The sequence below is a fragment of the Eptesicus fuscus genome, chromosome 24 (assembly GCF_027574615.1).
Source record: "Eptesicus fuscus isolate TK198812 chromosome 24, DD_ASM_mEF_20220401, whole genome shotgun sequence".
NCBI classification, from domain to species: domain Eukaryota; kingdom Metazoa; phylum Chordata; class Mammalia; order Chiroptera; family Vespertilionidae; genus Eptesicus; species Eptesicus fuscus.
Genome location: NC_072496.1, coordinates 4210446 through 4235745, shown reverse-complemented (window position 1 = coordinate 4235745; position 25300 = coordinate 4210446). Strand labels below are relative to the sequence as shown.

At 46.7% G+C, this 25300-nt stretch overlaps 1 protein-coding gene across 4 annotated transcripts; it reads left to right on the top strand.

Annotated features, from left to right (window-relative positions):
* Positions 1–189: 189 nt before the first annotated feature.
* EGLN1 (egl-9 family hypoxia inducible factor 1) lies at positions 190–24538 on the top strand. Of its 4 annotated transcripts, XM_054712984.1 has the most exons (6): positions 191–1506; positions 18132–18251; positions 18945–19081; positions 20816–20899; positions 22844–22911; positions 23983–24538. In XM_054712984.1, the coding sequence occupies exons 1-6, from the start codon at positions 604–606 to the stop codon at positions 24045–24047; spliced, it is 1377 nt and encodes a 458-aa protein (XP_054568959.1). In that variant the 5' UTR covers positions 191–603; the 3' UTR covers positions 24048–24538. The 4 variants fall into 4 exon arrangements, with proteins under 4 accessions (XP_054568961.1, XP_054568959.1, XP_054568962.1 ...); XM_054712986.1 differs by lacking the exon at positions 22844–22911 and having other exon boundaries at positions 190–1506; positions 23983–24025; XM_054712985.1 differs by lacking the exon at positions 20816–20899 and having other exon boundaries at positions 193–1506.
* Positions 24539–25300: the final 762 nt, after the last annotated feature.

The following is a 25300-nucleotide window of genomic DNA, read 5'->3' as shown; positions in this document are numbered from 1 at the left end:
CCACGGCCCGCCCCGCCCCCTCGGTGACTGTGCGCATGCCCGGGGCGTAGCCGGCGAGGGGCGGGGTCCAGCGCGGGACCGCACGCAGGCCCAGCGCGTGCGCGCGACCCCGCCCCTCGCCACGCCCCGGACACGCCCCCGTCCCCGCCCTCGCGCACCTCCCGCCCGGGTCGCGGCGGGGCCGTGGTGTACGTGCCGAGTGCGCTGAGCGAGTGGCGCCTGCACGCCCTGCGCTCTTCCACAGGCCGGCCAGGCGCCCGGGAGGCGGAGGCGGAGGCGGTGGCGGCGGCGGCCCAGGAGGCCGGTCTCGCGCGCCCGGGCCCGCGCTCCCGAGCGGAGGTCGCCGTTCGCCGCGCAGGCCGCGTTCCCTCCGCCCGCCCGCGGGGCGATGCGGCCCTGAGACGCGGCCGCCGGCGCTCCGAGGTCGGACCCGAGGACGAGGAAGCGGCCGGGCCGAGGGCGGCGAGCCGGCCTGCCTGACGCGAGGGGCGGCGGGTGCATGGCGCAGTGACGGGCCCGGCCGCGCCGCCCGCTCTCCGGCCTCGGGCGAGGCCGTCAGGCCGCCACCCCTCCTGCTCGGCCGCCGCCGCCGCCGCCGCCGCCATGGCCAATGACAGCGGCGGGCCCGGCGGGCTGAGCCAGAGCGAGCGAGACCGGCAGTACTGCGAGCTGTGCGGGAAGATGGAGAACCTGCTGCGCTGCAGCCGCTGCCGCAGCTCCTTCTACTGCAGCAAAGAGCACCAGCGCCAGGACTGGAAGAAGCACAAGCTCGTGTGCCAGAGCGGCGAGGGCGGCCCCGGCCCCGGCCCCGCGGCGGCCCCGCTCCCGCCCCCCGGCCCCGCGCCGGCCCCCGCCGCGCCGCCGCCTAGGGCCGCTGGGGCCCGGCGGGCCAGGAAGGCGGCGCCGCGCAGGAACAGCGCCGCCGCCGCCGCCGGGGACGCGGCCAAGGCGAAGGCCCAGCCCGCGGCGGCCGCGTCCCCTCCTCGCGCGGCGCCCGGCGGCCAGGGCCAGGGCCAGGGCCGGGCAGCGGCGGCCGAGGCGGAGTCGGCGAAGGAGGAGCCGCTGGTCCGCTCGTCGCTGCTGCAGGAGAAGGCGAACCTGTACCCGCCGAGCATCACGCCGGGCGAGGGGCTGAGCCACGCCGGCGGCCTGCGGCCCAACGGGCAGACGAAGCCGCAGCCCGCGCTGAAGCTGGCGCTGGAGTACATCGTGCCCTGCATGAACAAGCACGGCATCTGCGTGGTGGACGATTTCCTGGGCAAGGAGACCGGGCAGCTGATCGGCGAGGAGGTGCGCGCCCTGCACGACACGGGCAAGTTCACGGACGGCCAGCTGGTCAGCCAGAAGAGCGACTCGTCCAAGGACATCCGAGGCGACCAGATCACCTGGATCGAGGGCAAGGAGCCCGGCTGCGAGACCATTGGGCTGCTCATGAGCCGCATGGACGACCTGATCCGTCACTGTAACGGGAAGCTGGGCAACTACAAAATCAATGGCCGGACGAAAGTAAGTGTGCGGCCTCGGCCCTGCCCACGGCGGGCAGGGGGGCCGCGTAAAGCGAGGAGCACGGAGTGTCTTCTCTCAAAGGATCTCCGGGTGCAGAACCCCGATAAGAGGAAGGCTAGGACCCGTCTGTAGGTGTTTATCTCGGTAGCCCCTTTCTCTTGGTGTCACCCCCCCCACCTCCGTTTCCCACCTTCTGCCCGTTTGCGAACTTCCGTCCAATCGCATAGTGTTCTGGCTGAAGGTAGGCTGGCCCTTTAAACTTGTACCTTCTCTCTCGCATCGCACTGTGAGGTCCAGCCTCACTGGGGTTTTAGCCTCCCCGTGGGGTGTGTGTGTGTGTGTGTGTGTGTGTGGGTGTGTGTGTGTGTATTAAAGTACTGCTCCAAGCAAGTGCATGCATCCGCTCCTCCATGCTCTGGTTTTTGAACCAACCACTCGTCTGATACCGACCTGCAGAGTCGAGTGCAGTGTCGCGTTAGGAATCTGCCAGCCGACCACAAAAAGAGAAATGTAAAATAAGCGCGCAGTCCGGATTCCTCACTCTGGAAGAGTTAAGCTGCTCCCCTCCCCCGACCTGCCCCCTCCCCCGCCCCCTCCCCGCGTCCCTCCTGTTTCGAATCCCACTACCTAAGGGGGAAAGAAGCGTTTCCGTTCCCAGACCTCTCCGTGTAGGTAGGTTACATTTTTAGCACAGGTTTCCTTTATCTGCTTTGTTGATCCCTTGGTTGAAAAAGAACTGTTTTGTAGCTTCCTGGGGAAAACAGAAACAGCCCGCATATGGAATTGGAGCAGGAGTGAGGGCTCATTCTACCATCTCCATTTGGTGACATTTGTTTTCTTCTCTTTACTATTGCAGTTTCCCCCCCCACAGATTCCTCACTTCCTACCTACTGATCCCGCCTGCCTCCTCAGTGTGGTCCACAGTGGATTCAGCCCTCCTTAAGAATCTCTGGCAGTCCCTTTGCACTTTCCTTCCCAGGTCTTCATATTTTCTTTGTATCCAGGTTCATCCCAGGCCACCCTGCTCCACCCTCCTTCATCCATCTCTGTCTGATTTTGTAAGTTCGGAGAGCTTATCTCAGGAGACCATCACACCCAGGAGGTGTTTGTCGGAACAGGCTGACTCTTCCTGGTCGTTCTTGGTGTGGGTCAGGGCATCTATTTTGATCATCCATATGGAAGACTCTCGGGCTGAGCAAGGAAGTTCTAAACATGGACATTTTGCTGAGGGAAGTACCGTGGGAAGTCTGATTTACGTGTTGGTGCTTCATTGCTGGGTGAAGGCACGTCTCAGTATGTTGTCTCAAGAAAAAAAAAAAAAGAACAAGTGCAAGAAAGAAAGGGGGCTTATTCAACCTTAACCTTGGTCGTTCATCAGATCTTCATTGATATATTTTTAAATGACTTGGTCATGGATTAAATGTGAGTGTAGTCATGAACCCTAGAGCAGGAAAGGCACGAGCTTGAGGGAATATGAATACAGCTCTGTGAAGACTGACCAAGTATATTGTGGAGGCATAAGCTTCAGGCGAAGCCGTGACGAAGAGAATGTGTAAAATCTCTTCTTTCCTTCACTGTTCACCCCTGTCCTTCTCGGGGGGGAGGGCGGGGACAGCAGTCAGCCTTTCTTAGGGCAGTTGCTGTTAGAAAATATCTCCTTCCTACATGCACCAGTGTGAAGGCAACAGTAAGTTTAGGCTTTAAATTATTTGACTACACATGTGAGAAAGGACTAACTGAAGGAAGGACGGACTTTAAACTCTTTAGATTTGATCTTATGCTCAGGATCTGGAAATGATTTTAGGGAATCCCTTTCATTGTACTTCTCGACTGAGAGACTTTGCTAAACACCCATATTTAATTATGTGATTTAACTATTCCTAAAAAAATCCAGAGATATTAGAGAATGGGAAGGCAGTCAGAATACCAGCCGTCATACTATCATGAGCAACCACAGTGTGTTAGGCACCAGATTAATTTTAATACAGGCATGATTATGATCATCCTAATCCTGTAGGTAGTATCATTCCTAATTTACATCTGAGGGTATTTCAGCTCCCACTTGTCCAAAGCCTACACTTAGGATAACCTGCAGGATTCATACTTAGGTCCTTCAAATATCAAGCTACATGCTTCTTATTTTTTTTTTTTTTAACTACACTGCACATAGGGTATTAGATGGAAAAGTGTAGATTACTTAGCATACTACTGAAACTAAAATTTTATACACATTTTGTTGATGGTGAGTGAATGAATAGCATTAGCCTTGTATGTGAATAACTGCATGTTACCATTGGGCTATATAAACTTTTGATTAGCTGACTATACAATGTTTACTTTGGATAGTGGCTAAAAAACCACTTTATAGTTATCCACTTGAATCATGTTCATTTAGTATAGTAACTTGAGAGAGGCAGAACTTTATTATCTTTACAACATTAGTGATTTGAAAAGTTACTTGCCCCAATGTGCAGTATTTTTCTCAGATTTTTCACAGCAACTCTATAAAATAGGCAGATCATGGCTGTATTATTTCTGTTCCTAGATCAAAAAATTGAGCCCCAGGAAATTAGGTCATGTGTTACAAGAAATTCATGCAGCATACCAGGACTTGAATTCAGATTTCTGAACAAGAAGCTGATGTTTTTTTCTCATTTTCATTATTCTGTATGGTCTTTGTGTATGTCAGGGCCTGATAGTCACGTGATATGTAATTGGTTGTGGCTCCTTCAGTGTAGGCTTTGATTTCCCCCAAGTTCTACTTCGGACATACTTATCTGGCCACAACTTGTCCATCTACTTTGAAAGAGGAACTACCAGGGAAGGATGAAGTAACACAGGAAAAACGGGAGCTCAGATGTAACAGCTCTTGTTTGTACGTTTTCTGGCCCTTTTTGGGGGATTTCATCCCCCCTCCCTTTGCCCTTAAATTGCCCTTTGATCCCTGATCCTGTCTCCCACCCTTTCTTCCATCAGGAAGACTTGTGATGATGTCCAGTCGGGTGTAGTGGGGGTCTGCTCATTAGGGAAGAGGAGTGTCTGTCAGAAATCATAGTTGCCTTTACCTGGGGGCACAGGAGGAAGAGGAATGCCGAGCACTAAGGATCATGGGAAAGTGTCAAACTATTATTCAGTTGGAGATTCTTAGCCACTCTAAAGGGAAAAAGTTTGCCTGTTAAGATAAAAATGCTAAAATCATATACATATTGTTAGAATTTTATCCAAAACTTACTCTGTTCAGTTCAAATGTACATTAAGAAAAGGAGTGAAATTTTTAAAAAAGGAGTAAGTTTAGGTTGAGACCAACAAGTAGCAGATTATATTCCTAAGATTTTTTCACTTAGTACTGCTGTTAGTTACTTAGCTTTGGCTGATTATAGCTTTTAGAGCCAAGAATAGGATGAGGAAAACTCTGTTACTCTGTCACTGCTGTAGGGGTGGTGACAGTCCTCTGAGCTGTCACCAACAGAACTTCTCCGTCTACTTCCACTGCTTTCTCAATACTCTTGGCATCCAGCACTTCCAAATTGAAGCAGTTTGTTTAATGACTTGATAGCTATCTCAGAAATTCAAGATCAAAGTCAGTTATTCTGTATGCAGAAAGGCTGAAAATATTGATACTTCAGTGATTTTTATTTAGTGCTTTAAAATTGAAGACATACATGTAGACTGAAAGAGTAGCCTTAATGGTAGGCTGTGACTGAACCAAGTTCAACTTCAAAGGAAAACATTTTGTGTGGTGAACTGGTTTCCATGTAGTTTATGTATAAGGTAACTCCTTTCATTCTAAAGAACTTTACTTTAAATTAAAAGGGTGTTTTTTGTGAGGTGTGTTCTGGGGGAAGGTTTATAACTCGTCCCTTATCTATTACCTAATACGCCACAAAAATACCCTGCAAAACCTTAGTCATAGGAGGGCATCGAAACGTGGATGGGTAGTGGACTTTGTGCTGTTAGATCTGGGTTGCCTCCTGGACCTGCCACTGTTTCTGTGTCCTTGAACCAGTTGCTTAATCTTCCTGTGCCTCAGTGACTCCCTTTGTAGAAGGTCCTGAGTGATACTTGTCTGCCTCTCAGCTTGCTGTGAGTACCTAGATGGAAAAGCACTTTTTAAATCGTGAAGGACTAATGCAAAACTGTTAGCTATTACTCTTCCCGTTTAACATTTTGTTATTTTTCTGATTCTTTAAGACGTCTGTGCTTGTCCTATCTTTCTCCCTCTTATAAACTGGAGGGGAAAAGACTTAGAATTATCACCTATCTCCCTCCCTCCCTCCCTCCCTCCCTCCCTCCCTCCCTCCCTCCCTCTCTCTCTCTCTCTCTCTCTCACACACACACACTTTTTTTTTAAACAGAGGAAATAATTCCCAGAGGGGTTAAGTGACTTACTTGTTCAAGGTCATGGAGCTGGTTAGTGACAAAACTGACTGACGTTTGATTTAGTTCATTCTCATATTTAACTTTATGCCGCATCTCATGTAAAAATTACGTATTTCCACTTAACTAATTTGGATGTATTTTATGCCATTTTTTGAGGATTCTTGAACATTTACGACTTCCTTTTCCTTCCATTTTCCCTTGTCATTCTACACTTTGGTTGATTTGACATTCTTCCTAGTTTAAATATTCTTCCTTTAGATAATTCCTCCCTAATCTCCCTAGATGTTCTTTACTCACTTTCTTTCCTTTCCTCCGACATAAAAGCCATTTTCCCTGAAACAGGCCTGGCCTCCCTTGTTTCCTGCGCAGGAACTGCCTTTCTGCTGTTTCTGATTTACATGTTCCTTTTCTGCTCTCCTCCCCCTGGTTTTCCTCTGTCGGCCTGGACATCTATGGCTGCTCACCTCCACCATGGTTCCCGACGCCCGCTCCTTTCTGGTGTGCCTTCGATGGATGGCATCAGCGTAGTTGTTTTTAATTTTTTGCTTGAGGCCTCTCACATGCCACCGGATGTTTCAGTCTCCCTTGCATTTGCGCACATGCTTACACAGTTGTCATGGGTGCATTGTACTCCCAGGCTTGCATTCTACCTCCTTTTCCACTCTGCCCTTGTTTCTGCACTTGAAACATTGTTAACTCTAGGATGGCATTCAGATCATTTATTGAGTCATATTCAGAGCTTATCCTTGACTCTGATTCCAGCTAAAATCTTTCTGTTCTAAAAGAAAAATGAAAGAAACAAACAAAAAACTGATAGATGGTTAACCAAAGTCTTCGCTTACAATACTTTATTTCTCACCTGTGTTTTCTAGTCCAAACTCTGAAGTGTTCTGCCACCTTTGTTGGAATATTTGATACTTCATTACCACATTTCCCCGAACCAAGTCGAAGCTTTATTTCTGAACTACTTGGATAGTATCTGTAGTCTCTGCTTATTAAAAATTTTCAAGTATTTGGAATTCTTATTTTCCATATTCATTGTCCCAAATCCTATTTCTTTACCAAAAGAAAATACTTGTACTTTTGGTCGCTGCTTACTCTGTTCTCTGAGTCCTGTTTTGGTAAGCTTTTCATTCATTTGTTTATTCAACAACTACGAAGTGAATACTTTCTATGTGTAAACACTGTTTTAGGAGCTAGGAATAACAACAACGGAACACAATGCCTCCTGTTCTCAAGGAGCTTAAATTCTACTAGAGGTAGGTGAGGGGCCGGGGGTGGGGGGTGGGGGAGATGGTCAGTGAACATATGTTTAAGTAAATACAGGACCGATTGGGTGGTTAATGTTAAGACAAAAATAAACAAGTTAAGGGCTGGTGCTCTGAGTAGTACCTGCACGTGTGTGGACAATTAGTTGGATCCTGGATGGATTTTGAAAGTGGAGTCTGTGAGCTTTGCTGACGGACTAGATGTGAGGAAGGGGGGAGAGGAGTCAGGAACGACACCAGGTGTTGGGCTTGAGCAGCTGGAAGGAAATAGTTACTCCTTTATCTTGCCCTGGCTCCTCTGCTCTTGCCCCACTTCTTCAGTTTCCATTTATAGCAGCTTGTCGATACTTCTTCTCAGCCAGAGCCTGAACAAAAAAGTTCTGTGCTCCCTTCTCCCTCATTCCTTCACGCTGGCTGTGCTTGCTGCTCCTGCTGTTGACCTTACAGCCCCATCCTTTCTCCTCCAAAGGCATATGGCTTCTTGGCACAGCGTGCTCTCAGCAGCTCTGCCACGGGGGAAATCTCAGCACTCCTCGTGCTGACGACAAGAACTCTTCTCTTTGCTCTCCTTTTCTTTCTCTCCCTCCCTCTCTCTTTCTTTTTAATATATTTTTATTAAAGTTTTACACCATTGATTTCAGGGAGGAAGGGAGAGAGAGAGAGAGAGAGAGAGAGAGAGAAACATCAGCGATGAGAGAGAAGCTCTCACAGGCTGCCTCCTGCATGCCCCCACATGGGTGGTTTTCTGTGCTCATTGGGAGCCACTTGAGGGTAGGACCCTCGTCCAATTCCGACTCTTTCTCCTCGCATAGGGGCCTGCCTCCTCTATTATCTCTTTTCAGCTTGTTACGTCTCACCAGTCTCCCTTCAAGCCCTAGCTACCTCTGCTAGCTCATCTCTACCTAGCTGCGTATTCTAACAGTTTGATTCCTAGTATTTAATACTCAACTGCTTAGGCCCACTGTGATCTGTTACTTACCTTTGAAATACAAGCACTCTTCCAGCCAGACTAGTTTCTCCCCTGTTGTTCCCTTCTCTCTCCTGCCCACACCTCTGTGAATTGTTTGACTCCCACACCCTTGCCCCAGCCATGCAAACCTCATACGTTCTTTAAGTCCCATTCCCAACTATCTCCCTCAGCTCCGAGCCTCCATCGAGCTCTCTTTTCTGCAGACTTTGTATGCCTTTGATTCCTGAAGTAGCTCCTGGAGCTGTTTCATGCGATCTGTCTCAGCATGCCGAACACCTTTGGTTGTTCTTGTTACTTGTGTTCACACTAGTGAATGCCTCAGCCACCCTGCCCTGCACCTCACCTCTGCTTCCCCTTCTTTCAGACCAGTTTCTAAAACTACAGGGAGACTTTCTGAAAGTCTATGAGGGTTTTTGTCCTATTGAGGTCAACTTGACGATGCTGTTTCTAGTCCCTATTTTCCTGATAAAAATAACCCAGGCCAACATGGCCTAAACTATTTTTAACTCCAGATACTGGGAGAAAGGTCTGCTCTGAAGGTGAAATGAAGTTTTACACCATTGCCTAGGCCCAGTCTCAGTTGATCAGGTTACAGCTTGTGGTAGAATCCTGCCTATCCATGAATCTGGAAGGGATAGGATCTGCATATCTTACCGCCTTTACCCCCACCGACGGTATGGGAACACGTCACTTCAAAACAAAGAGACACAATGGATGACCTGGAAGGGAGAAGCTTGTGGCCAGCAAACCGACACAAAGCTCCATATCGATACCACGTGATTGATGTGCAGAGTAAAAAATTTCAAGAGCAAAATTTTAAGCTTCTAAAATTATCATAGAATTATCATAGTTTTGATTTGGCTTTAGAACAAGAATTTCTTCAAATTTTCAAATAATATTAAAGGAGGTTTAAGAGTTATGTTTAACAAAAGAGCACATGGGTTAATCAGGACCAGAACTATTATGATCAGGAAACCTTTGGCTTTAACCACATTCAAGCATCTAAACAACTTCGTGGAAACGGCTGACTTCACTGTTTAAAGAGGGCACTGGTGGTGCTGGGCATGGAAACTGGCCAGCGTAGAGGTCATTTGAAATAGGTCTTGTAATACATACATACATATTTATGCTTATAAAGAATTTTTCATGCCAACTTTGCTTAATTTTTATATTTAAAGTGTGTTTTCATTCTCTTAGTACATTTTTTTAGTTGGTAAAGAAAGTAGTCTGAGATTTAGTATTTACCACAAATTATTTATGTACAAAGAAAAAGAATGGTTGTAGTTTATAGTGGTTACAGCCTAGAGTATTTTGGCTAAAATTTATGTATGATAATAGATAGCATCCCTTCCCAAAAGCTTACAAGCTTTTTTCAAGGTAATTATGGTAGTGTTCTTTGTTTTGCTCTGGGCCCATTGAGGAACCTCATGGAAGCTACATACCTTCTCACCCTAAAAAATGAACATACAGGCAAAGTTTTGCTTATAATTAAGCCCATGCATAGTCCCTATATTAAGAACCCCTGTTATAAGGAGAGTTCTAAAGAACAAACAAAACAAAAAACATTTTTAAGCATTTCATGCCTGGTTATGGGAGAGCAGGGTTCTGTGTTTATGCAGTTGCTATTCTTGCCCCGTCTGTAGAATGATGCTTTGTCTCTCCCTGCTCCCTTTATAGTTGTGACCTTAAGTCATACACTAGTGGTGTACATGTCCACACTTCTGAAAGGTGTTTGCCTTGTGCGGTCTGGCTATAAAATGAAACAAAGTTAAGTGGTAAGTACCAGGATGGAAGCCATGACCTCAGTGAGAATGTCTCCCCTGGGAGCATATGGTTCCGGGCACATCTGCTGTGTTTTTGTGCAATCTTATACAATAAAAGCCTAATATGCAAATTGACGGAACAGTGGAACGACGGGTTGCTATGATGTGCACTGACCGCCAGGGGGCAGATGCTCAATGCAGGAGCTGCCCACAGCCCACAGCCCACAGCCCCAGGCCAGCCAAAGTGGGTGCCAGCGGGCCTCCCCTCCCCCCCGATCGCCCCGCCCGTCGCCCCACAGATGGCCCTGATTGCCAGCCAGGTATAGGGACCCTACCCGTGCACAATTTCATGCACCGAGCCTCTAGTTTTCTTATAAAAGACCGACAGCCTTTATCACTAATGGTTAATACAGGATTGGAATTCTTTCTCTCTTTCCTCTACCCCTTCACAGAGTCCTGTTCCCTGCCTCTGTTCATGTGTCCTATCTTGTTTTTGTGCTTATAAGTGGCAGTAAGATTAATCTGAGTTTTTTAAAAATGAAAACTTCAGTAATAGTGCACAAGGGCTTGGGTGGAGGGGTACTTTCAACAAAAGTGAAACTAGAATTCATATTGGTTGGTTTTGTTTATATTGTAAATAGTTTCTGTAATTGTTAGATCTGAGGCATCTCTTGAGAGTGCAGGTAGGAAGTATCTTTAAAATATGTAAGAGCAGTTGGTTCATACGGCTCGTTCTCAGGACCGGCTTGGTGGTGCATAGTAACTGTACGGTTTTGCTCTCATGCATATTGACTCTAAAGATTCTTGCAGGTGTTCTTTATCCTGGAAATCTCTCGGGAAGGGAGAGCAGGAAGCGGGCAGGTGACTGGACAGGAATGGGGGCAGGGCCTGCTGGCTCTGCTCTGGATTCTGGTTACCTGGCAAGTCACTCAGCACCTCTCCAGACTCTCCAGCTGTGAAATTGGAACAATGCTAACCTCAGTAACAGAAGAAATGTTGAGTAATTGATTATTAGAAGACGCGTTTAAAGAAGTGATTATAGTTATAGCTCTCAGCAGTGCCTTTTCAAAGCATTCAGACTTGGCCTTGGCTGCCTTAATTCCGAACCTTTGCTCGCATTCATTGTGTTGGTTAAAGTCCAGTTTAGATTCAGAATTCTTGACTTGTTTTTAATGAACCTTGTTTTTAATGAAAACGAATATGGTTTTGCTTGGGCAATTGGCATTAGTCTTGGCTCTGAAAAAAGAAACTGGTCAGTGTATAAGGGTTATGGGTGATGAAGTAATTCAAACTGAGGGACCCCTTCATCAAAGCACCTTTCTCTCTTCACACCTTCCCCTTAGCAGAATGCAGTCAAATGGCAGTTAACATTTTATTACTAATCATTAATTTAATTATTTAAGGTACATTTTAAGAATCAAAACCCTTAGATGTTAATTTTATTTATTTTTTAAAAATTTAAAGAGTTTATTTGAGCTAAACTGATGACATATACCAGGAAGCAAGATCTCAAATGCTCCTAGATGTTAATTTTAAAAGCTAGTTATGTGTACAAATAAGTTAGTATGTATGTGAAAGATTGGATCAAATCACATACAAAGGAGCTTATACTCATTTTATAGTTTTATTGATGTAAACAGATTAGATTGTTTTGTAATTTGTTGCTATTATTTTAAAAAATATATATAGGAAGGGAGAGGGAGAGAGAGATGGAAACATCAGTGATGAGAGAGAATCATCAATTGGCTGCCTCATGCACCCTCCCCCCTACTGGGGTCGAGCCTGCAACCTGGGCATGTGCCCTGACCAGGAATTGAACTGTGACCTGGTTCATAGGCTGATGCTCAACCACTGAGCCACACTGGTCGGGCGCTATTACATATTTGATATTTCTTTTATCTACCATGTAGTCTATTAGGAGGCTTTTAAAATGAAATCCTAAAAGTTAATTTTCTTCCCTAAAATAATATGGGATGTTTGGGGGCTAGCTATTTTTCATTCATGCTTTGTAGCTTCTTTACTCTTCAACAGTATCATCTTGTGGATATTACCAACTCATAGAATAACTTTGGTGTCATCACTATTGAATTTGATTCATTTAATAATCCTATATAATAAAAGGCTAATATGCAAATCGACTGAACGGTGGAACGACGGGAGCTGCCCCTTGGTGGTCAGTGCACTTCCACAGGGGAGCACTGCTCAGCCAGAAGCCGGGCTCATGGGTGGCAAGCTCAGTGGAGGTGGTGGGAGCCTCTCCTGCCTCCGGGAAGCGCTAAGGACCCCTGGGGGGGGGGGTCCCTGACTGTGAGTGGATGCAGGCTGAGCTGAGGGACCCCCCCAACCCCCAGTGCATGAATGTCATGCACCAGCCCTCTAGTAAGCTAATATAACCAGAGAAAATTTTGGCAATAAAAATTGTTAAGCCTCATAATTTCACTCCTAGGAATTTAATTTCCGGAAGAGGATACAAGGATATGTACAATGGTAGAGCTTCAAAACTGTTTTACAATATTGTTTATAATAGCAAAACGTTTTATAAAAAACATTTTAAGGAAAAATCCTAAAAATGCCTTGATAAGTTTTGTTTTATATGTTTATCATTTACCATGAGTCAAAAATCAATTACAATGAGTCAACTATTGACCGGTGTCTGACCGTTTTCCTGTGACCAGGAAAGCAACCAAGCTAATGAGCTCTTTTCTCCATGACTTATTCCATGCGAACCTGTCCTTTGTTCTGTTCTTCTCTCCCCACACTCTCTTCCTTGGCAATCTCTGGCAGCCACATGCTTCAGCTGTCCCCTGTGAAGATGGCTCCTGAGTCTGCATCCCCAGCCATGGCCTCTTTGTGGAGTTCCAGACTCACATTATCAGCTGCGTTTTGAACATCTCCACCGGGATGGCCCACCAGCCTGCAGACTCAGTATGTCCGAAAACTGAACTCCTCTCTCCCACACCCGTCTCCCTGCTGCCAAAAGTGGTCTGCTGGTCTCAACCAGACACAAACCCCTCACCCACCTTTGATCCAGCCCGTCCCTTGCTCCGTCTGTGAAAGTGCTTGCCAAGTCCTTTCACTTCTCTCCTCCCCCTTCCTCTCTGCCCAAGGCCCTCCTTGCATCAGAACGCCATTGCTTTGTCTGCTTTGGTCCCCCTCGTCTTCCCCGTGGCATGTTGTTCCTGCCCAAACCATTGCCTTCTTCTTGTCATGCTCCGACGCAGCTGTGCTCAGGTTGCGCCCCAGCCCAGACAGCAGTGGCTCCCCTCCGCCTGCAGAAGAAGGTCCTTCTCCTTAGCAGGCACTCGGTGTCTCCATAACGCGGCCCCTCCTCGCTTTCCTGTTTTCCTCCCTTTTCCCAAGAACGCTGTGCTTTACCAACCTGAGTGTTCCTCATCGCCAGGTATGCTCTGTGTTGTGCATTTGAAACTTCCTTGGTATGACCCACTCCGTTGGAAATGTCCCCTTTTCCAACTTTTATATTCTCTGAAGCGCAGCTCAGACACTGCTTCCTGCACAAAGTCGGCTCTGCGCTGTCCCAGTGCTCTCCCTTTGCCGGTGCTGTCTGCTGCGTGGCGTGAGCGGAGCAGGTCTGAGCCCTGGTCTCCGAACGGCCCTGCGTGGACAGAGGCCGACAGGAGAAATGCCCTTTTCTTGTCGCTGGGTCTTCTTTTCAGTGCTCATTTCAGTTGCCAGGATACAGGTTTGAAATTTTTACTTCTCAAAACATAGTCTGAGTTTATTTATGGTGAGATATGTAATGTATAACATTAAATTTAGCAACAAAGTCAAGAGATTTAAGTGCACATAGATTGCCCTTCTCCATTGCCCCCATGCAATATGCTAATTAATGCAGTGAACAAAATGTATAACTTTTTATTTTTTAAAAATGTTTTTAAAAATATATTTTATTGACTTTTTACAGAGAGGAAGGGAGAGGGACAGAGAGTTAGAAACATCGATGAGAGAGAAACATCGATCAGCTGCCTCCTGCACACTCCCTACTAGGGATGTGCCCGCAACCAAGGTACATATGCCCTTGACCAGAATCGAACCCGGGACCCTTCAGTCCGCAGGCCAACGCTCTATCCACTGAGCCAAACCGGTTTTGGCAAAATGTATAACTTTTTATAAAGTTTTTAATTGTACCTTTAGGAAGTGAGATTTACATAAACTATACAGGTTTAATTGGAATCAGAAGTTTAAAAATTACCTTATAGTGAATACCTACTTGCTCTCAGTCCAGTTCTTTCGATGACCTGTTTTCCCCCTTTTGAGCTAGATTTATATAAACTGCGCGGGTATGCGGGGGGCGGGGGCTTTGGGAGTGAATGGGGACAGGTGTGAGGAGAGAGCTGGAAAAGGCCTTACGCAGTACACCTGTCCGTGGGAGCACTGAGCATTATGCCTGACGTGTGTGTCACTTAGGAGTCACTTCGGACCCTGTGTTGCCAATTTCATCTGAACTCTTGGGTCAGACTAAACACGCCTCACTGAGCCAGGAACTGAGCCGGAACACAGGAGGTGAGTCCACTCTGGACTGTCACCTCTGCGGCTAGCCTCGGCGACTTGGACAGGATGTTTATTCTCCTTGCGGTCCGCTCTTCTGCGATCTCAGATGGCGAGATTGTGTCTACCTAGGTTTGTTGTGAAGAATTTCTTACTGAATGTCAGCTCTCAACATTCCAAAGGGCAGAGTGTAAGCCCAAGGCGATATATTTTCACAGAATTTCCAGCTAGGAAACCATTTCCTCTTGTTCAGGGCAGACAGAGTCCACTGACAGCTCATAAAATGTGAGTTCTCTTAGCTTTGAATCAGTGCTCTAAAATCATTTAGTTCAAAAGGGAAAAATCCTTTTAAATGTTTCCTGGTTCAGCTTCATATTGAAAGCACGCCTCCCAAGGCCAGAGACAAGTGTCTTCAGTTTCCAGAGAAGCATCCCAAACCTCTTCCTTCCTTTCATTCTCAGAGTAAAAAACAAATTTCGGGTTTTTTTAATCTTAAGAATGTCCTCAATCATGTATATTTTCATATCAAAAAGGGAAAAGTAGTATTTCATTGTTTGCTTATGTTTAAATAGGCTTTTCCCAATGGGAAACGGAAATATTTAAAGTTGGTGTCTCAAAGAGATGGCAGATAAGGGACCTACCTCAGGATTCTATAGCGGGCGGCTGCGGTGCCTCCTCAGCAAAGGTCTGGACCCTTCTGCGGCCTCCACCCCAGGCGGGAGAGTGCCGTCCTGCTCGGGAGGACCAGGATACCCCGGGCGTCACCGGCCCTGACGCCTCTCGGGGTGGGGAGCCTTTCCTTCTTCTTGATGGACTTGGATGCGTTTCCTTATCCTGAGGATTAGTGCATCTGGTGGACATCTCTTGGGATAATTGTATCCTTTATAGGTGTGTCCTAGTAGTCCATTCGGGCTAACACACCGCAGGCTGGGAACCTGGTAAACAGCAGAAATGTGTTACTGCGCACAGCCCTGGAGGCCGGGAAGGCCAAGATCAGGGCAGCGGTGCTGGTCTCCCGGGAGGACTGCCTTCCTGGGGACGGAGCTCTGCTGTGTCCTCCGAGGATGGGGCAGGGCTCCCTCCAGAGCTTACAAGACACGAATCCCGTTCCTGACTACCCAGAGGCCCTACTATAAACATGATGGTCTGTGGGCCTCGGCATTGCCGCACAGGACTCTGCGGTGGGGGTGCGGTGGGGGCGGGGCCGCAGCAGTGCACTGGGTCTGTAATAACCACCTTCTGTGTAAGTCCTAGGATAAGGAAGCTGCCTTCTTAAAACCTCTCCTGGCTGTCCCCACTCAAGGACCATAGGAGCTCACTGTTGGTTACCGTCTACGTCCTGTCTCCTCTGCTTACTTTTCAAGATTTTATCCCATTTCTACCAAATTCCTTTTACCTATGAGATATGTTACGTGTAACATTAAATGTAGGTCCTATGAAAGGACCTCACTGCCATTTAACTGCTTCCTGTCTTTGTTATGCTCACACTGTTTGCTCTTCTTCCTTCAGTTTTTCAAATCACATCTGTCCCTTAACGATAAGCTTAGGTGTGTGTAGCTCCAAGCCCGGTCCTGTTACTTTGTCCCACACGGGGAGTTCCTTTTTCCAGAATTCTCGTTCTCTTTATGATTTGCTGAGCATTCCTATTGTGTGTGCCCGGTGTTTTCTTTCTTTTCAGCTAAGTCCTTTCAGATGGACCCATGCTGACCCTTTTTGGGGGGTGCTCAGTAAATATTTTTAATGCTGCTAATGACTTTAGGTGCTTAAGCAGGTGAAAGCACGTTTAGAAGGAGTTATTAGTCGCTTTACCAAGAGATTAAGAGAAAAGAAACTGAATTTACTAAAAATATTGTGCATAAGAGTATGTGAGGGTCTTCTGCATATGCAATACAAACTAAGCAAAAACAGCAACATCAGAGTCTCTTTTTAAAAAAATATATATTTTATTGATTTTTTACAGAGAAGAAGGGAGAGGATAGAGAGTTAGAAACATCAATGAGAGAGATCAGCTGCCTCCTGCACACCCCCTACTGGGGATGTGCCCGCAACCAAGGTACATGCCCTTGACCGGAATCGAACCTGAGACCCTTCAGTCCGCAGGCCGACGCTCTATCCACTGAGCCACACCGGTTGGGGCATCATCAGAGTCTTTTTTACCCAAGTCTGTATAAAGCGCACCAGAACAACAAAATTACCAATTAAGAAGTTGAGCATGAACATTATTTCAAAACTGGAAAAGCTGTGCTACATTTAAGGAACTTTAAATTTTGATAATCCAACCATAGCTGAGGTAACTTCGTTAAAATATGAATTCTGGTTTAAACACAGAAGCTGCCAGGTTTCATGAGGCTTACAGAAGTACCTTTTAAAGGCTCTGAAATCCCCGCGGGGGAAGTCCCAGCACATGCAGGATTACTAAATGACGATTCACCGGGTCACTCCTTGGCCACACAGCCATTTGAATGGGTTCATGACCCTTCCACATTTTTGCAGGTTTCCTACGAAATTCCTCTTCCCCCAGAGCCTCCAGGAGTTTGGCTCTTTTAGGTCTCCAGTTTTTCCTGACAGTCTGGTTTTTCCGGTGAGCGTGGGCTCTCCCTGTCCTCAGTCTCCCAGTCCGGGGCCTGGGGGCTGCTCCAGGGCCTGGGGCCTGAGGGCCTGGGGGCTCGTCTGCGGTCTGGGACTCTCGGAGCCCAGTCACTGAGGGGCTTCCTGGTTTGTTGGTTCGCCTGGAGCTTTTCCATTTCATCCCTGTCTGTCTAGAGTCATGTGCTGCTGCCTTTCCTAGAGCGGCATCGACACGGAGGTGCAGACTCAATGCAGGCCCTGCGAGCGCTCCCCCCCTTCTCCCTTCCTCTCTCCTCATGGGGCAGAACGGAGGGGACCAGGGAACACCAGATGAGGCTAACGTGGTAACGGCCACCTCACATAACACATTCAGATGGAGGTAATTGAGCCATAACGGGTTATAAAATTTAATTCGCACAATTGTTTAAAACTTCTCTTTTATGGCTCTTTTACTTATTTTCAAAAAGTCTCAGTTGGCATTTAAATAAAGGAAACAGATAAATGCGGCCCCTAGTCAAAGGCCATTTCACTGCATCGCCCACCAGTCACCACCCCCATGTACCTCCATGTAGCCCTCGGGCTCCAGGGAAAGCAGCTCAGAAGTGAGTAATATTTCCGTTTTAGTAAACAGCTAACTCTGTTCATTCAGTTACATAGCCTGGTGCTGAGAAGCAGGGGTCACAGGCCACCACTGCTCACCAATGGACCTGGTGTTCTCTAAAATAGTGTCAACACAGTATCTTAGCCTCCTCTTGTCTACAAAATGTGATTTTTTTATTAAAGAGAAGGATCTCTCTATATAAAAGCCTAAGCGACCATTAGGACTGGTCGACCGAACAACCAGTCGACTGGTCGCTATGACATGCACCGACCACCAGGGGGCAGATGTGCAATGCAGGAGCTGCCCTCTGGTGGTCAGTGCACTCCCACAGTCAACCTCCCACAGCCGGCCAAACTCCCGGGTCCCTCCCCCCGGCCGGCCCTGATTGGGACTGGGTGAGGCAGCCCTATCAGCCCGATCGCCCGCCAGGCCAAGGGATCCCACTGGTGCACAAATTCGTGCACGGTCCTCTAGTGTAAGAGTAGTAAAAAACCAGAGGTCTCTTTTATAAGCTGTTTTCTCTCTTAATTCATACATGGACTTACAAAATCATCTTTATTACTACGCAGGCCATGGTTGCTTGTTATCCAGGCAATGGAACAGGATATGTACGTCATGTTGATAATCCAAATGGAGATGGAAGATGTGTGACATGTATATATTATCTTAATAAAGACTGGGATGCCAAGGTATGCAACTTCATTGAACATTCTTTTTTATCACAGGTGTTTGTACTCCCCGTAGATAAGACTGTCTTTAACACATGTAACAGTCAAAAATTTCTTAGATTTGTTTCAGTCTTAGGTATTAGGCGTAGATCTTTGTAAAATGAAATAAATACTAATATATCAAAAAGTGGGTTCCTTTACTTTGTTATTGAAGTGTTCATCTACAATTTAACTTTTACAAAAGTGTTTTATTAAAATACTAGAGGCCCAATGCATGAAATTCGTGCAAGGGGCTTGGCCCTCGCAGCCCCGGCTTCGTCCGGAAGGTTGTTCGGCTGTCCAGTCTAATTAGCATATTACGCTTTTATTATTATAAATTTTCCATATGAACAACTATAAACTTAGTTGTGTCCCACCCTATAAGTAAGAAATGTTTACTAACTTAAAACTTCATTTTAAGACTTTTGGATTTAGATAATACTCATCTGTTTTATCCAGTATTTTCAAAAACCCTAAAACAGGAAATGATTTTTTTCTTGTGTCAGTGCATTTACTTAGAATTTCAGCTCACCTTCAGACCTTGTTAATTGAGATATATATGTCGTGAATCCAGTTAAGAATTTTGAGTCACTGTAATGAACTCCTCTCTCCCCTTAAAGTTAATTTTATAGCATTCTTGGTTGTTCACACTTAGATATTTGACTCTTTTCCTAGGTAAGTGGAGGTATACTGCGAATTTTTCCAGAAGGCAAAGCCCAGTTTGCTGACATTGAACCCAAATTTGATAGACTGCTGTTTTTCTGGTCTGACCGCCGCAACCCTCATGAAGTACAACCAGCATATGCTACAAGGTAGTATTCCTTTAAGAAACAACTGTTAAAGATGATGGCAGGACAGAAGGGGGTAGATAAGATAAACTTAAGTTTTCTAATGAGTATTTTCATGTTCTTCCGTGACTTGTACCATCATGCTTCAGTCATAACTTTGCATGTGAGTAATTTTACAAGATTTATTCACAGTCAGTCCTACATGTGACTCTGCACAGCGCTCCTTGTTTGGGGTGAAAGGGGACGCACGGGCCCTGTGAACTTTCCAGCCCCGTCTCCTTGTTTGTCCACCTCTTAACCACTCACCCTCCTCTGATCTTGTGAGAGTAGAGTGGCCCTTGACCAGTGTGTGGATAAAGGGGTACAGCCTCCCAGGCAGTCAAAAATCCGTGTGTGACTTTTGACCCCCAAAACCGTAACTGCCAATAGCTTACTGTTAACCAGAAGCCTTAGTGATAACAGAGTCGATGAGCACATATTTTGTATGTAATATGTATTACATACTGTGTTCTTACAATAAAGTAAGCCGGAGGGAAGAAAATGTTATTAAGAAAAATCACAAGGAAGATAAATATATTACAGTACGTTTTGAAAGAAAACCTGCGTGTAGGTGATGCCATTCAAACCCGGATTGTTCAGGGTCAGCTGCATTCACTAGAAAGAAGAGATAGAGAAGGAAAAAGCAGATTTTCAAAAGGTGGGGAGGAGGGAAGAGAGAGAGATGATGTAGGAAAATATACCAAGGAGAGAAGTCAGAGGTGACCAGGGAGCAGAAGTGAAGAGAAAGAAGAATAGAAGAGAGAAAGGCTGTCATGTGTGGGAGTTAAGGTTAGAAAAATAACCTTTAGCCGAACCGGTGTGGCTCAGTGGATGGAGTGTCGGCCTGCGGACTCTAGGGTCCCGGGTTCGATTCTGGTCAGGGGCATGTACCTTGGTTGCGGGCACATCCCCAGTGGGGGGTGTGCAGGAGGCAGCTGATCGATGTTTCTCTCTCATCAATGTTTCTGACTCTCTATCCCTCTCTCTTCCTCTCTGTGAAAAATCAATAAAATATTAAAAAGAAAAAAGAAAAAGAACCTTTAGCTTTAAGAATAGCATCTCTTTCCACATTATATTCTTTTTTTTTTTTTTTACAAGATTTAATACTCTATACCTATTCTGTTTAATGTGTTTCTTAAAGTCTTTTTTTTTTTTTTAGCATTTATTGTGGCTCAATTAAAATGTTAAGACTGTTAAAATGGAAGATGATATAGACATTGTTTAAAAATAAATACTTGTAGAAAAATAGCACCATGTATTAAGTACCTATTTTTTATTGTCAAAAGGACTTGGAACATCATGATAGTGAATTACTGTCATGCAGTTGCTTGATATGATGAGAAGAGGCATACTCTCAGACACGGGAGAAGAGTAGGCTTTTTAAAATATACATATTTTTACTGATTTCAGAGAGGGGGAGAGAGAGAGACATTAATGATGAGAGAATCATTGATGGGCTGCCTCCTGCATGCTCTCTACTGGGGATCAAGCCTGCAACCCAGGTCTGTGTCCTGACTGGGAATCGAACTGTGACCTCCTGGTTCATAGGTTGACGCTCAACCACTGAGCCACGCTGGCCAGGCGAGTCGGCTTTGAATAATGCTAGGGACACGCCAGCCTTTGATGGCATTCAAATTCTAAAGATTGTTGTCATCTCTTTTTTTTTTTTTTGCTTCTTTTTGAGCCATGCTGCCTTTAAAAGCCCTAATTCATTCATAGAGTGAGCAGCCAGCTGAGCAGTTTGTGGCTGGAGAGCATAAGGAACCAAGAATGGAAACTGGGAGCCTGGTCCATACATGACAGGTGGGACTGAATCCCATCCCCCTCAGCACTCCAGTGCTCAGTTCTGCCCCGACTGCTCCTTTTTTTTTTTTTTTTTAATATATTTTTATTGATTTCAGAGAGGTAGGGAGAAGGAGAGAAAGATAGAAACATCAGTGATGAGAGATATCATTGATTGGCTGCCTTATACACACCCCACCCTGGGGATTGAGCCCGCAACCCGGGCATGTGTCCTGACTGGGAATCGAACCGTGACCTCCTGGTTCATAGGTCGATGCTCAATCCCTGAGCCATGCCGGCCGGGCCTGACCGCTTCTTTAGAACCTTTTCTGGCCTAGAAACTGCTTCACAAACCTTCCTTTTCATGGAGTCCTGAGTGTGGTCTGTTTGTACCCTTTCTAGATGAAGAGGTAACAAACATTTTTAGGTAGTAAAGGAAGGAAGTGCCAGGCGATTATGGAGGGTAAGTGCCAGGCGTTTGGAGGAGGGGACAGTGTGCGGGTTGGTGAGATGGGTCTGGTGTCCAGCAGGAGGAGGAGCTCAGCTGGGCCTGGAATGTCAGGAAACAAGGACAGCGGTGTCCCTCGGGCCTGGGAGGAAAGGACAGTGCAGAGGTTACCGTGAGGGGCTCTTTACGGAGGCCAGTGGCAGATGAGGGAGAGACAGATCCCATGTGGGTGCAGAGGTTACCGTGAGGGGCTCTTTACGGAGGCCAGTGGCAGATGAGGAGGGAGAGACAGATCCCATGTGGGTGCAGAGGTTACCGTGAGGGGCTCTTTACGGAGGCCAGTGGCAGATGAGGGAGAAACAGATCCCATGTGGTGGTTTACCGTTGTGTCCAGGTAAGGACTGAGGGCTAGAGAGGGGAGTTGATCCAGTATCTAGAACTGTGATGACCAAGAAACTCATTGGGGCATGGGCAAAAGAGAGAGAAAACCCCATACCTGTGCCCCATTCCTCTTACCAAGGCCTCTCGGGAACATAGAAGAGTCTAGATGTTAAGACAGGTTGGGGAAGAGCAGAGTCTAGAAGTCAGGAGGCTGGACCGTGACCGCAGGTCTGTCCCTCACCATCTGACAGCTCCACGGGCCTCAGTTTCCCCAGCTGTCCAAACTCTCAGACTCGGCTCTGCCTTTGACTCATCACTTCTAATATTTCACACGATTCAGCTCTGTCACATGTACTGGCTCTTCATTCGATCGATACTGCTTCCCCCAGTGAATTCTGGCAGAATCTGCAAGGTGCTTTCCCCGCCTGCCGTGTTCTCCTAAGGAGGTGTCTGTAGCATGCGGCCACTTCCTGTAGTGTGTGTACATTTCCCCCAGTTTTGGTACCAAAAGGGGTAACTATGTACTGGGTAGTATTTAATAAAGCAGAGATTCCTCATTTATTTGTGGAATGATATATTCCAAATAAGTGAAATTTTCAGGAAGATGAAGTTCAGCTAACCTGTGTGTCTAAAGACAGTACAACTGTTTCGATAAAAGTCCTAAAAAATTCCTAGCATATTTTAAACCTCTCTTGGTGACTCGAGGTTATAAAATTGTGAGCATCCGTCATGACTCTTCAGGGTCATGCAGTGCTGTCCTTCCGGCCCCTGTAGAGCCGCGGCCCCGGGTCCTCTGCTTTCTCTGCCCTCGGAGCTCCTGCTCTGGAAGGCGCAGCGGCTGTTCTGTACCCCTTAGCACCTGTGTGGGCTGTGGGCTGGCCGGCCATCATCACGTAGCTAAGGAGGCACCCGGGAAGCCAGGAACGCATCCCTGGGCGCCACCCCTTCAGCGGCTCCTGCTTCCCTGCTGTGCTCTGAGCATCGAGGCTGGATGAGTGGGAGGTTACTCGGCTCACTGACCCCGGTAACTTTCCGACTGAGACGTTACGTTGACATGACACGTTTTATAGACCATTGACAGCATGCCACCTTTCCCCAGTGTGATCATTCTTACCCTATTCTAAATTTTCTTTTAGGTACGCAATAACTGTTTGGTATTTTGATGCAGATGAGAGAGCCCGAGCTAAAGTAAAATATCAAACAGGTAATCAGCGTTTGGGGCCAGGGTGCACTGAAGGACCATGCCCACAGTCCTGGTTTCGGTCGGAGTCCTCGATCCCCTTACTTCAAAGAGGACGTCTCTTGAGTCAGCGGCAGGGTTATCTTTAACCAGAAACATTGTCCAAAGCCTAGGAAAGCGTGAGGCACAGAAGTCAGAACATGACAACACAGGCTGCGTTTCTGTGTGATTATCCTTCTCGGTCGCAAGCTGCTGAGCTCTGGGAACTGCCATGGGGCTTCCTCTCACGGTGCCCACAGAAGGAAGTTCACGTCTTTCCTTTTTAAACGTACATGCTCCACCGAGTCCTCCGGGCCTTCCACGTCTAATGGGGGCGTGAAGAAAAATGGCACAAAGGAGAGGCGTGGAAGCGCCAGCATCAGTAACCCAGCAGGCGTGGGGAGTGTGTGCTGTGGTGGCCGTAGGTCAGCACCCGGTGCCAAGCCTGAGGGTCCTCAGGATGCCGGCCCTCCCCCCTTAGGGCCTGTCTCCCTGAGCTGCCGGTCCTAGTTCCCATCGGATGGACCCTCACCTGTCCTTTCTCTAACCTTTTATCTCCAAAGTCTGCTCAGTCTGCACGCTGCTGATGCACTAGCTGTGTTTTCATGAGCCTTGGATCCCAGACCCTCCTTTTATGAAACTGTACAAATGGGATGTTTATAGGTTTTAAAGTCATCATTTTTGGCAGAGCCTCGTAGTGTGTGTGCTTTTAGTGATGCAAGACACACCCCCCCCCCCCTCTGTGCACAAATTTCGTGCACCGGGCCGCTAGTTCTTTTACAACAAGTTAAGTTACTTTTTAAATTAAAAGACAGATCTCTGTGTAGAGAATGTCTTTTCCCTTCAAAGGTTTGCTAGCTCAGAGTGACGCATTCATCAGAGCGCAGTGCCCAGGGGAGCTGGTGGAAGGAAGTGCAGGTGTGAGCTTTCAGATGACGTATGTTTGCCAAGTTGAGACCTGTGCATACCGTTAGGAACTCGGTGGGAAGCAGTAACAGCAGCTGGCTGGTGCTTGATGAATGACTTTTTGTTGTTGCTTTTTGTTTTACCTTGCAGGTGAAAAAGGTGTGAGGGTTGAACTAAATAAACCTTCTGATTCAATCAGTAAAGACGTCTTATAGAGAGACTTTGATCCAGCAATACCCTCCGTCACCTCCAATGATTGCTTGTCAACTTGTGACTACACATAAGTGGGATAAAGAAGAAGAGCCAACCAGTTGGCATTTCAGTAAGGAAACAGAAACCACCTTTTTGTGTTGCATCAGAAAGAAGATTTGACCGTGTGGCTTTGTACTGCATGACTGACTGCAAACCTGTGATTGCTTAAGGAAGAATATAAGCTACCAGCTGAGAATGGTCTCCACACCTGGACATGAATGAGTGCCCTAGGTAGCATTGTTTCATTCTTACATTTTGTCAGATCTGCCATCTAGCTGAGTTCAGTTCATCTCTCCCTTTTTTATATAGTCAAGTTTGAATTTGAAGTAATTTTTGTATGATCAGGTACAATTTATCAAAACTGAATTGAGAAAAAATTACAGCATTGTCCCCCAAAATAGCATCAATCTATTTTTGTAAACCTCTTCGTACTATTAAATTTTGCCCTAAAAGACCTCTTTTAATGATTGCTGCCAGTGACTGACAATTTTCTTTTTACTTACAAGAAGGAGCACTTTAATTACCAGCTGAAAAATCAGATTTTTTATAGTCCTGTCTCACACTAATTTGAACTCTTAAAAATGGCTTCTGTTGTTTTTGTTGACATTGTTAATAATGAGACATAACAGTAAAACCATCACCATTTACTACCAATAACTCTTAGTTCCGAATGTTTTATAAGAAAAAGTACACAGCAAGAAAAATGCAGTTTTATATTTTAAGTTAAATTTTTTAAAGAGCTACGGAGACTGGCGCTCCCTGAACTTGAGGCTATCTTCAGCATCAAGTTCCCGGGATAGAGGGCTTTCCTAAGCTCAGGTGTGCCCTATAGGGCAGCGGTCACCAGCCTCTCAGACCTCGAGGAGCACCAGGGTCCGGACCGCCCGCCGGCGACCGCTGCTCTGGAGCAGAAGAGCCCATTCCTCAGGCCTGTCCTCTGGCTGCCCGTCGGGTTGGTTGCACGTCGAGCTTTGCCATTACGTTTTCCTGCTCCTGACCCCCCTGATCCGCAGGTCAGAACTGGTTCCCGTTGGGTAGCCTCTAGGGGAGACTGTGCTTCGAAACTGACTTGTGCTGTCAGAGGCGGGATGTTAGTGACACCTCAGGCCGCTGCTGAGGCGGTCCCCACCGTGATGTGGGCCTCTGGTCGGTACCAAAAGGTGTGCCGTTAGCTTAGAAAATCAAACGTGAACAGCAGGATAATTTCACGTTGTAT

Bases quoted from the DNA above. Each gene is read 5' to 3' on its own strand.
- EGLN1 (XM_054712984.1), top strand. From the start codon at position 604: ATGGCCAATGACAGCGGCGGGCCCGGCGGGCTGAGCCAGAGCGAGCGA. The intron at 1,507-18,131 runs GTAAGTGTGCGG...ATTACTACGCAG, and splicing joins AAATCAATGGCCGGACGAAA to GCCATGGTTGCTTGTTATCC. The intron at 20,900-22,843 runs GTGGGACTGAAT...ATTTTCTTTTAG, and splicing joins GCCTGGTCCATACATGACAG to GTACGCAATAACTGTTTGGT.